Raw genomic sequence first — 13,412 nt, 5'->3', positions numbered from 1 at the left:
ATTTTATTTACTTTCAATTGTAATGGAAAAGTAATTTTTTTTGGGGGGTATTTGGGCACGGGGCAGTCCACAAGCCTCAGGCAATCTAATCGCATGGATCGTCCATTAAGTGCTTTATCTGCGGTCTAGGAATGAGCTTATCTTCCTGTAAATATTGTAATGATCCCAAAATATATCCTAATGGCAGAGCTGGATAGGAGGGACTGCTATTTACTGTACAGAAGCTGATATCATTGTGCCGGCTTATACGTAAACACTGATAGGTGTGATCTTAGCAATGTGCGTCTCGTGGTGGTTAAAAGTGGTGTATATAAGAAAAAAAAATAATATAAAAAATATAATAAATGTAGTTACATAGTTACATAGTTATTAAGGTTGAAGGAAGACTTTAAGTCCATCTAGTTCAACCCATAGCCTAACCTAACATGCCCTAACATGTTGATCCAGAGGAAGGCAAAAAAACCCCATGTGGTAAGAGTAAGCTCCACCATGGGGAAAAAAATTCCTTCCCGACCCCACATACGGCAATCAGACTAGTTCCCTGGATCAACGCCTTATCAAGGAATCTAGTGTATATACCCTGTAACATTATACTTTTCCAGAAAGGTATCCAGTCCCCTCTTAAATTTAATTAATGAATCACTCATTACAACATCATATGGCAGAGAGTTCCATAGTCTCACTGCTCTTACAGTAAAGAATCCGCGTCTGTTATTATGCTTAAACCATCTTTCCTCCAGTCGTAGAGGATGCCCCCTTGTCCCTGTCTCAGGTCTATGATTAAAAAGATCAGCAGAAAGGTCTTTGTACTGTCCCCTCATATATTTATACATTAACATAAGATTACCCCTTAGTCTTCGTTTTTCCAAACTAAATAGCCCCAAGTGTAATAACCTATCTTGGTATTGCAGACCCCCAGTCCTCTAATAACCTTGGTCGCTCTTCTCTGCACCCGCTCCAGTTCAGCTATGTCTTTCTTATACACCGGAGACCAGAACTGTGCACAGTATTCTAAGTGTGGTCGCACTAGTGACTTGTATAGAGGTAAAATTATGTTCTCCTCATGAGCATCTATGCCTCTTTTAATGCATCCCATTATTTTATTTGCCTTTGTAGCAGCTGCCTGACACTGGCCACTGAATAGGAGTTTGTCATCCACCCATGTAGTATCTTATGTCCTGTAGAATGGAATGTTCTACAGGGCATAAGTTGCTACATTTATTATATTTTTTATACTATATTTTTTTCTTTTATACACCGCTTTTAACCACCACGAGCCGTTAGTCATGTACCTATGGGGAGCTGGGGAATTCTATATGGTCACTATTAAATATTGAATTGCAATGTAGGAAAGTCTCAACAGTCTTCTGGGCATACAAATTCATGTTCATCATCTCACTCTACTAAGTACCCCGAGTATCCCTGTAGGTGTCCCTCTTTTTATCCCCATAGTGTTCGTCTGGTGGAAGCACCAGGTTAAGTTGGGTAGAAGACAACGTCTGAAAGGTTTGAAGGCTCATTGACGCCTGTCGTCAAGAGGTCCACTGTCTCGGTCAATTAGAGCTGTACCAACTGACAGTCTAAGGTCTATGTGGGTCTCCCAACTCTTCCCTGGAAGGAGATTTCAAGAGAGATGAGATTCAGGCACAGGCAATGCGAATTTTTATGCTTGGCCGCTTTGTTGAGACATAGCTGAAGGCTGATTGAGCTCTCATCCATCAGCTATTGCATGTGTATGACCATCCTAAGAGTCCACACTCACCTAGGGACAACCCTAACCATGTATCCTTCACAGCTGCCACTGGTGGTACTACCTTTTATGCCTACACACTGATGAATATCCTTAAAGGAAATCTGTCAGTAGGATCAGTGCTCCTATCCCGTTTGTATGGGCATGAAGGTCATAGAAAGTTGAATAGAATGATACCTTGATATCTGTGATCCGAAGTCTTATTCCAGAGAAATACATATTTTTCTTAACATGTAAATTTTCTGTTAAGATCTATGGGAAGGATATAGATCTCCCTGATTATTTTAAATGAAATAGGTGTTACCAGTGTGAGACATGTAATGACTGACTGTCTGTTGTACATGTTTCACATTGCAACACCCCCTTTCATTTAAATTAAATTCTCAAGGTGGTTTCTCACAAAGATCTATGCCCCTCCCATAGATCTTAAAAGCTCATTTACATATTAAGAAAATGTATATTACTCCTGAATAAGGCATCAGATCGCAGATGTCATGGTAACATTTTATTCAATGCTTTGTGACCCACATGCCCATATAGATGGTTTAGGAGGACTGACCCTAATGAAAGATCTGCTTTAAGTTACTAACTCCATTCTAATGTGTTTATTTCCTTAAATATTCTTCTTGTTCATCCTTACCATTGGTTTCTTTGGCAATCTCATGAATGTTTCACTTTTGATAGTGCATTTACTGGGATGATATTTTGAAGTAATTTGAAGCACTTGGTTACCATACTGCAAGCAAAAGAATTCTTGGAAGACCAGATTCAACATCAAATTTGGGTAAATTATGAATCAAAGATGTGAGCAGTGTGAAGTATGTTCTAAAAACCTTTGGTGTTGTTTTACAATTCCTAGAATTATTATAATATGTTTAAAATGTTTAAAAAGTTTGAACTGAAAATTTTGGCAAAAAGTGAGCATCAGTAGAACATTGAACCTAGGATACGAAGAGTATTCTGTGAAATGAAGGAAGAGATGATTAAGTAAAGTATCTGGTAAAAGTTAAAGAAGCACCAACCTTGAATTGTCCTTTTGAAAAAAGCCTTACAGGCTTCACATGAAGCCACCCCATAATGGTAACCTGATGCTATGTCACCACACACCAGACACAGTCTTTTGGGCATTGCATTAAGCATGTATTCACATTTGGTTTGTGAATCTTCAGCAATGGTGCTGGAGCAGTCATCATATCTTTTCCTGACTGGCCCATTGCCACCAAGACCTGTGGCAGATGGGTACAATGGTGGAGAGTCCAGTCCGTTCTGGTGCCCGTTCATCGTGGAACTGTAGCTTCCACTTGCGTCTGATGAGCCCCCTGGACTGTGATGGTTGATACTGTCCGTCAGTGAGGCTGGGCTTGAGGGTTCCGTCTTGATGTATGACGAGCAGCTCGAATCAATGTGTCGATCCTTGCTTGACATTCTGCAGAGAAGCCTGCATGGTAATAAGGAGACAAGAATAAAAAGAAGGCTCCGTTTAATAAAAGAAAGCATCCTATTTTTTTTAAAGATTGCTCTATGGGGGCTAAAGACTGCACATCATTCATTCACCGGTCAATAACCCTTGTTGTACATGAAGGTAATCAGCATAAGGCCATGACAGAGATTTAGCAATGTTACAGACAGGCGGTAAACAAAAACTTTCTAAAGCCCAAATCCTCTTTCCCAAAGGTAAGGCTGGTTGTCAAAAGGTAAATTAGTGCATGTGAAATGTAAAGTATATGCTGTGGACTGTAATATGCCAAATAAAAATAAAGAGAAACCATAGGAAAATGTTCTTAATACAAATTTGATCTTATTTGTTATTCAGTTGACAAATAACCTCCAGTGAAGAACATTTATTGAGTTGTCCTTTATAAAGGTCGTCAACGTACCTTCTACTAATAATATAGACTAAAATATGAAAATGGTTGGTTTTTGGTTTAACCTTGAGAGCCAATCAGATTCTTGTTCCTTCAACATAGACATACTCCTACAATACTTTAATACTATACATGAATGAATCTTTTGAAATTCTAATTCACTAGACTAGTATCATTTTTCCATAAATTCGAAACTGAAAGACTGCAGTTGCCCTGAAAATGCAAATATTACACTATTATTTTTTCTTCATACTCTAATCTTCACTGTTGTGCTTACACAGACTACTTATAATGTTTCTTCAGTGTTTTACGGTTTCCTCTTTCTATTTCTATGGTTAAACTATGAGCTGTGACATCCTCTGTCTATCCAGATTCACCACAAAATAGCAACTGCATTCCCTACTTCTGCTTTTATACAGGCTATGATAGTCCCTCCTGATTGGCTTGACTATACCATGTGATGAGGTTGGCATTATAAAGAGGCCCTATGGACCACCCCCAAGGTTATGTGAATCTTCTATAACTCTAAAATCTACTGCAACATGTAAGATAACCATGACCAGTTTAGGTGATTCATATGAAGCAAATCGCAAATTTTTCGGGTTCACTGAATTCCTAAAAGTCATCATTTCTAGTTCTGACTCAACACTGAGTGTGGGCTCTTAATGATGAGCCAGTGCTAGTACTCCATGTCATCCAAGGATGAACACGAACTATGAACCTCATCGACCCACCATAAAACCCATGGAGATCTAGCACGGAAGAGTTATCCAAATCTGTCCCAAAGCTCAAAAGATCTACTGGACACTACAGAAGAATACAAATGCTTCATTACTGATAGCTATTAAAATAGATTTGACAATTGAAATACTAGTTGATGGCATAGCCATGCCAAGTCACCTTCACAACATGAACTTCATCTAAACTGTCACGATTTTTCAAGTTGTGTAAGAAGAAACATACAAAAACAATTTCCAGTCATCAACATAATCCAGGGTTGGTCAATATTAGTCCACATCTTGATACTAAAAGGAATCCTGGAAGTCTTCTTTATGCGGCTTCCTGTGAATCCGTTGTACGCTTTGTTTTCCTCTCCTTGACCCTGTTACAATTAGCAAACCCTCAATGCATCTCTAACACTTTCTAAGAATTACCGAGATAATAATACAAAATATCTTGTTAACCATAATTGTAATTATATAATGTGCCGGTATTTCACCTGATGTGTAACGAGAGCATGTAACCTTTCGGGAAACCAAGAATTGAGGTCTAGTAACTACTGTATTTTCTTAATATGTCTGTAACCTAGTTCTTTTTTTTACACTAATTACAGTCATGCAAATGTCTCGTCTGACTTTGCACTCATGGCTCAGGCCAACATTTGAAAGAAAGTGGCTCGGCTCTGACTTACAACAGCTCTGCGAATTCCTTTTAATTTAGAGCACTTACAAAACCACTTATTACCTTATAATTACTGGACTGCTCTCACATACATTATGATCTTAGGCTAGAGTTAGGAGTTATTAGGGTACTAAAATACGCTCCCTTTTACTCGCTCTCTCTCCGGCCGTGAATTTTATGCAGCCATGATTAAAACATTCGTTCAGATTCATCCCTCGCATCCCGTTGTACATTGGAGATCACATATTCTCCTTTTTATTACAGTGCCCGTGGATTTTTTTTTTATCCTGCCTCTTTTTGACCAAGAAGCCTTTCAAGCGGTTTAAGACATTTGGTTGTTTCTGTCTACCATTTAATGTATTGGATTATGGTGGACATGCCAAAATATGGTGACAATTTGTGTGTAGCTATTCGAGGCTTCTTCTTACTTTCCATCGAAGATCAAATTTTAATATTCGACCTTCATCAGGTTTTCTGGTTCTAGATTCCACCAAGGACCTAGTCCAAGCTTGGTCGGCTCATTAACCATGAAACTAAAATCAATACGATCTTGCATGGAACTAGGGATTTCCATGCCCTATATAATATCAAGGAATTCCCATATGATATATTTTATACAGTTTTGGCACCATGAGTTTGTCTGGCGGTGATGCTGCTAGCCTAGAATTTTGGCTCCATAACAGTAAAATCGCCCATTTGTGAATACCATCGAAGCAAACTTTGTTAGAAATTTTGTCCAACACTAGATAATGGATAAAATTGCCTATAATCCCTAATTTAATGTATGGTATATACATATACAGTATTTTGTATGTAACGTAAACTGTTGAAGTGGCCAAAGAAATTAGATAAATCTTTGCTAACCACATCAAATTTGGCAAAAATCAATGTTTATGGAGATGTACAACATGGATGATTCTTTCGTCTTACCAAAGACAAACCACCACCTGAGAGCTTTCCATTGAGAACACATTCACGCCTGGCTGAACCCAGTGTTCATATGTAAGGTGAAGTCGTAAGGAAAAAGGTTGTTAGACAATGCTTATCGGAACTATATGGCCACCTCAAAGCTGCATTTGTATGGAAAGATCCTAAAACTTTCAGGATAAACAGTCTGCCAATCATTAAATAAACGAGAAAACCACTCGTTGGGTGAAATGATCTCTTATGCTCGTTCGTTGGGTGAAATGATCTTTTGGTCATCGTTCTTTAGGGTGCATTGTCTTGTGTAAACAGGACTCACACTGCCGAGAACCATGTCAGCCTATATGTATTTAATGATCTATTAAAGATCCCACAGTTTGCATTGTTTACTCCGGTGAGCGCCAATAGGTAAAAATTTGCCAATTGGTGGTCTTTTAGTGTCGAATGGTTGATCTACGTTGTCGTTTTCTTTTAATAAAAGCCCCAATGATGTGAAGGATCTGTCTCATGATGGTGACCATCAGCACCCAAGCCACCCTACTGATTTACAATTAGGTCTGTCCGATATGGTGCCATGTTTTCCATTGAGTGTGGTAGAATCTGCGATTGAGGCTCCTGACCGAACCTCTGATACAAATGTGACCAAAGCCGTATAACTACTGAAGACTTCTACAAATAACAGCATCATGTTCATCTTTTAGCATCTGTCACTTGGCATCACATTAGGGAGAGGATGTATAAATTATGGGGTGGAAAAAAAACCTTGATTCCATTGATTTCCATAGAACAGACAATGATTTGACCTAGTTTCTGCTTTCCAGATGAACTTGTATGAACATTGACTGCAGGACATCTATTGTTATGCTACGCAATATTTGGAATTGTGCCGGAAACAAGGCTTGGCAAGGGGGGTCGACCTGCTAATTACAGTGGAGTTCATTATAGGAAAGACATTGCAGACATCATTCCATTATACTAAGCTGCTAACATCGGGGCGTAATTCACATTCCTCTAAAAAAAATCTCCAGTATTATTATTCAAGGACAGAAATATTCACAATGATCTATAAATTCAACTGTCACAGAGTGGGTTTTATCCTGGCCCTTACTTCAATCTAAAATTGGAGGCACTAAAATTCACATTAACTCGAGCAGGAATACACTGAATACGGCTTTATTTCAAAAGAGATCGTTTTTGTCAGAAAGAAGCCGTTTCCAAGATGATGACTTTATCCTTTCTCTATAAGAAAAAAAAAATCCTGCTCTTTCTACTTGTCCAGAAATTAACATGATCTCAAGTACTAACATGGAGGTTTAAGCAACGTGGTCCACGCACTAGGACACATTGATGGAGAATTTGGGTAAATTAGAACCGGAGATAAGGAGATAAAAGGTCATGCTAGAAAATATGGCCTAAAATCATAATTATATTGTTTGTCCTACTTTCAGGACTTTTTTTTATTTTTGCTTAAATGCATGTATTTTGGCTAAAAAATAATTTTTGCAATTGGGTTTTATTAAAAAGTTTGTGCATTCAATTTTGATGTGGCCATTGCATATACTGTAAATTATGGAGTTAGGAAGTAAAGAGTTACAAACTCGATCATCAGAATGAGCTCGCTGATGGATTCACCGTTAACTCATTCTGCAGCCAGTAATAGTCAGTGTAGTCAACAACTTTAAGTTTAAGGGCTGATATGATCTGGACAACCCAGGTGCTGATGAAAGCCCACAATTTTTCAATTGATATTAAGGAAGTCCAATTATTTTTGACGGGAAGATATCACTGACGACTTTCAGAAATATTATGATGGCCAATAGAAACACCAATAAAGGCTCTTAAAGGTAATCTATCAGCAGGTTTTCCTTATTTAATCTGAGAGCAGCATAATATAGGGCAATTTATCCTAATTCTAGCGACGTGTAACTTATAAGGCTGTGTGTTGTAGTGTCAAAATAATCAGTGTTTTATCAGCAGGAGATTATCACTGCCTGACTATATCTCAGGTGCAGACCAGTCAGGCTAACCCCACCCACCCCCACTGATTGGCTGCTTGCTGACAATCTCCAGTGTACAAAGCAAGCTGTTAATCAGGGGTGTGGGTGGGATTATACACCCAGAAGTCTTAGCTCTGCTACATCTACATCAGAGATAATAGGGATTCAATGAAAACTGTAGCAAACAACCCAGTAAGTGTTACATTGCTGGAATCAGGGTCTCATCTCCTACATCATGCTGCTCTCAGACTATATAACAAATACCTGCTGATGGATTCCATTTAACATCAGTGTGAGAAAGCCTCAACTCTACATGCAGATAAAGTAGACAACCTCAAACACCAATCCCCAGAAATTAATTTTCTGGCCAGTTAAAAAAAAAGGTCAAACGTGAAAAATTTCTAAATAACCTTTAATGTCAATGAAGATTACTCTTCACTACTAGGAGCAGCCCATTTTTACTGTGGCCATATGACTTGTCATCAGGTCCATGGCTAGGAGACTTCAGGGGAACCAAGTGAGTCATGGGATGGAAAAGGTAAACAGTTGATTTTAGAGATGAGCAAATAATTACAATTACATTTCCCAAAAATGTGACCTCCATATGGCTCGCCAGAAATAATACTCTAGCTGAGGACTGGAGTACATTACTGGTGTAAGTTCTGAAAGTGGTGTAACTTTTGGAGAATTTGTAGGATGGACTTTGGCATGCCCAGTCCCACCCATGCTCTGCCCACTTCAAAGACGTGAAAATACCAAAAATCACAAAAAAAAAGTCTTCTGACTTTTCAAAGTGTTTTACTATAGAAATCTGACGAAACTAATTTTATGAATTGGGATTCAACATTTTTTAGTGACTTTTTAAAAATTTACACATTTCTAAAATGTCACAAAAATTGCTGGGATAAATGAAATCGCTCCAGTATTCTTACACAAAAAAAATAAATTGTGACCTTTTTGAAAAGTTACAAATGATGAATTAAAACAAAACATCCGTAAGGCTTAAATCTTACCCACAATGGCCAATAATTAAAAAAAACATAAAAACAGATGAGAACATAAAAAAGTGCAAATGAAAAGACAAATATGGCACAAACAAAAACAGGCTCAAGACACCCAAAAGTAGACAAAAAAGAGCAAAGGTGATGAATCATTGGTCCCTATATAATCACCAGTCCTCGGCCCGACCTTCCCCTGTTCTTCTGCCGCTGCTCCCCTCCGGTGCCGATGCTTGTGATTGACCTCACTTGGTCAGTTGTGTGGATGCATGTCACCCACCATGTTACTACGGGAGGCCTATCACAGGCGCCGGAAGGTCTGAAGATTGGTATAAAGGAGCAGGGAGCTGCGGTGGCATAAAGACAGGTGAGAGTTGGGCCTTGGATAGGTGACTATATTTCGTTTAGAATGTTTTAACTAGTGATAAGCGAGTGTGCTCGTTACTTGAGCATGCTCAGGTGTTCACGGAGTATCTTGGGCACACTCGTATATTATGTTTGTGTCCCCGCAGCTGCATGATTTGCAGCTGCTTGACAGCCTGAATACATGTGAGGATTCCCTACCAAACAGGTAATCCCTGCATGTGTCCAGGTTGTCTAACAGCCACAAATCATGCAGCTGCGGAGACACAAACATAATCCATGAGCACACCCAAATACTCGGAGAACACCCGAGTACAGTAAAGAGCACACTCGCTCATCACTAGTTTTAACCCTTCGTCTCCAATCATGATGATTTGGAGTGTGGACAGGCCTATATGCATAATAAATAGTAATGATCCTACACTGAAATGCTCAAGTGCCCGGTACTCGAATCGACAGGTCGGACGCTCAGACGGGCTCAAGTAGCGAACATAATGGAAGTGAATGGCAAACTCGGGCATTTTTCCAGAGAACCTTGCTGTCGGGAAAGAGATAGGACATGTCCCAACCCAAGCACTGGAGCATCACGCGATACTCGGCACTGCTCGATACTCGATAGAGCACCCCGATGCACGATGAAGTAGTGTTGAGCACGCTCGCCCATCACTAATGATAACTAGAGATTTGTTTGGATTCGCTTCCGAATACGATCAGCATTGAATATTGGTTTTGCAATATTCATCGAACACAGCCGAACAACATTAGAGTCAATGGGAGTAGAAAGTATGTTCGGAACCGATCATCAAACATACATTGGGCAAGAATAGTGTTCGAACATGTCAACATCAGATTCAGGGACAAAAACCGAACAAATTCGCTCATCTCTAATAATAAGAATATTTTTGGGACTGAATGGAATCAAATGTGCTGGCCGAATTCATCCTCCCAAAACCAAAAATTTTGGATTTGCTCATATCTATTTGCGCTTGTAATTATATAGTAAGACCTTATTTTTTTGGTCTTGTTTCTGAGCAGCAGAAAATCATATTTTATTATTGTATATTCCCCAAAAAATTGATTTCGACCGTCTCCCGTTCGAGTACAGGGCAAGTGGCCTCCTTGAATCCATTGCAAAAAAATCTGTTGGAAAAGTGATGGAGCAATCCATTTCCGAGAGGACTTCCTTGAACCATGGATGTTCCTTCACGACGACGAGCATGTTTTCTGCTTCAATTAATTGCACTCTAGCAAAGTGGCAAAAACACAAATCACTTAGTAGAAAAATGGGAGCCGGCTGCTCTTGTATAAGAGCGAGGAAGGGAAAAAAGCAGAAAAGGCAGAGAGACTGAATGAAGTGTCATGTCAGAAATCAACGGTGCAACGTGCGATTTGAGGAAACAGGACTACTTTATGGCGACAGGGTGTCATTACGGCATCACAGTAATACGATGCTTTGACAAGTCTCTCTCCTAACATATCATCACTGCATTAAGGTGCACTGGCTTAGTCGAAACAAGGTGCACAAAAAGGATTTCTTCTCGACTCCTAATAAGACTTTGCCTTGTTAAGTTGAGAGGAATTTACAGCCATTTCTAGATAAGACTGGCGACAAAAAAAAAAATCATAATGGAGGAAGCGTCATGGCAAATAAAGAGCTACTCTCCCAGAATGCCAATTAGTCTCCAGGAATGGCCTCAGGCAAGGATACAAGGAGGCACCAGCCGTGATGCAAGGTGAGACATTCATCCTCCTAGACTGCAGGGGGCAGCATTTTAGGGAATTATTAGGATTGGGTGCTACTTTCCCCTTCATTAAGACAGTATGAATTTGCAAATCTAAACTATGCTAAGCATGAGGCAATGCACTATAATTTGCCAGTTTTTTTAGGACATTAGTTTCAGCTTATAGGACAACATTAAGGGCAGACATGATTGACGCATATACTTCTCATCTGAAGCCTTGGTTGGAATCACACTGTTGGCCAAATTTGGATGACAACTAATTTCCTCAACCTCAACATATAGATGCATATAGATGGCCGAGCGTTCATGTATTTTTAATAGGGAGAAGGGAGCCAGGTACTGCAGGATGCTTCTGGCAAGGGCGGACAATATCATTGGCGCAACCTAGGCAGCCACACAAGGGCCCAAGACAAAATGGGCTACTAATGCCTCCAAAGAAGGTGAAATCATGCATTGGACTGCAAAGGGCCCATAGAATGTTCTTTCACAGGGGTCTCTTCTGTCTGTGTCCCCTACTGACTTTTCGTATCATAACAAAAAGATGTCTCCACCCTTCCTTGATGTTAGATATCAGGGGAAAATAAGGATTGGGCATGTTGGATTTCAACATGCCCAATCCTTATTTTCCCCTGATATCTAACATCAAGGAAGGATGGAGACATCTCTAAAGCCCAATGGGTGGTGGACTGGTCTTGCCGAAATTAGCCAAATGTTCATGCAATGTGCCAACAGTTGAGTCCTTGTTTCTATATTGAGGAGTCGTAGGAATTATTTGTGCCACCATACAGCACCATATTACCGCATTAATTGCTACAATATCTAAATTGGGAACTAGTATTGATTAAATTTCTGTGGATGATACAATATGGATCTGAACAACGCACTGAGACGCCCTAAGACATTTACATCTATAATTCTTGCCGCATTGCCTCCTCCTGGTCGGTCAGTAGGTGGGATTAAGGGGTTAACCTGATAAGCCAGTCACACAGTTTATTCAATCCTCATTATTCAATCTCCTCTGCAGCCACAGATAAGTATGCCTTGTTTATGGTCTATAGCTTGTCATAGTGAAAGCAATGAAAAACATCAAATCAATACGGTGTTTAAATGAACAATAACGCTGTGCAAATATAGATATGCCATTGTGCATATATTACTCTCCTTACACATCAAACATGCCACGAGGCGCGCCGCTACCTCCCGACAGCCTGCTAAATGGAAACTGACATCCTCCGGAACAAAACCGATAAAAGTTTATCTTAAAGGAACATTAAACCTATAGAAGACATCTTCTTACATTAAGAAATAAACGTAGGGCGATGCCTATAAGGACAGAAAGGGAAAAGGGAGAATAAAAAGAAAGGAGAAGTGTAAAAGAAAGGAAAAAAAGGGAAAAGGTGGGTTACATGGCAAGAATAAATGAAGGAAAGTTGGGAAGACAGGAATGAAGGAAAGAAGGAAAGAAAAGATAAGGGTGAAAAGAAAGAGGATGGGAGTGAAGGCATACAATAAAAAGTGGAGGAAAGAGAAGAGGAAGGAATAAAGAAAGTAGAAAAACTGAAAAAGGAAGAGAAGAGAAAAGGAAGAAAGAAAAGACGAAAGAAAGAAAAAGGAGAGGGAATGAAGGGAGAGAGAAAAAAAGGGAAAATGGGCAAAAGTAAAAAGGAAGAGAAGGAAAAAATTAATGAAGAGAAGAAGGAAAAATAGAAGAGATTAATAAATGGGAAGAAATGAAACAAAAGAACAGGAAATAAAAGAAGTAGAATGAAGAAAAGAGGGAAGGAGAGAAAGGAAAGGAATGAAAGAGAATGAAACAAGAAAGGTAAGAAGTGTCAAAATGAAAGGTAAAAAAGGAAGAAGAGAAGTAAGAAATAAATGAAGACTGGAGGAAAGAAAAGAAGGTGTTAAGAAGGAAAGAATGCAATAAATGGGAGGAGAAGGAAGGAAGGGAGGAAGGGAGGGAGGAAGGGAGGAAGAGAGGGGGGAGGAACGAAGGAAGGGAAGAAGGGAAAGAGGGAGGGAAGTAGGAAGGAAGGGAAAGAGGAAGGGGGAAGGAAGGAAGGGAGGGAGTAAGGGAAGGAGGAAGGAAGGGGGAGGGAGGAAGGAAGGAAGGGAGGAAAGAAGGAAGGAAGGGAGGAAGGAAGGGAAGGAGGGAGAGAGGAAGGAAGAGAGAGGGAGGGTGGGAGGAAGGGAGGGAGGAAGGAAGGGAGGGAGTAAAGGAAGGAGGAGGGAATGAGGGAGGGAGTAAGAAAGGAAGGAAGGGAGGAAGGAAGGGAAGAAGGGAAGGAGGGAGGGAGGAAGGAAGGAAGAAGGAAGGGAAATGATGAAAGGAGAAATAAGAGGAAAAGAAGGAAGAAAGAAAAGAATAAAGG

General features: G+C 39.8%; 1 protein-coding gene across 10 annotated transcripts in view; it reads right to left on the bottom strand.

The window, feature by feature from the left end:
* ESRRG (estrogen related receptor gamma) overlaps positions 1–13,412 on the bottom strand; it is a 1,109,342-nt gene that overhangs the window by 233,945 nt on the left and 861,985 nt on the right. For all 10 annotated transcript variants that reach the window (XM_077282272.1, XM_077282267.1, XM_077282269.1 and 7 more), the window contains one exon: positions 2,773–3,188. In XM_077282272.1, coding sequence (XP_077138387.1) covers positions 2,773–3,175 — 403 coding nt within the window. In that variant the 5' untranslated portion in view covers positions 3,176–3,188. The remainder of the gene's footprint in view (positions 1–2,772; positions 3,189–13,412) is intronic.

This window comes from Ranitomeya variabilis, chromosome 2 (assembly GCF_051348905.1).
Source record: "Ranitomeya variabilis isolate aRanVar5 chromosome 2, aRanVar5.hap1, whole genome shotgun sequence".
NCBI classification, from domain to species: domain Eukaryota; kingdom Metazoa; phylum Chordata; class Amphibia; order Anura; family Dendrobatidae; genus Ranitomeya; species Ranitomeya variabilis.
The sequence above is the reverse complement of the archived record's forward strand: the minus strand, read 5'-3'. Positions and strand labels throughout refer to the sequence as shown.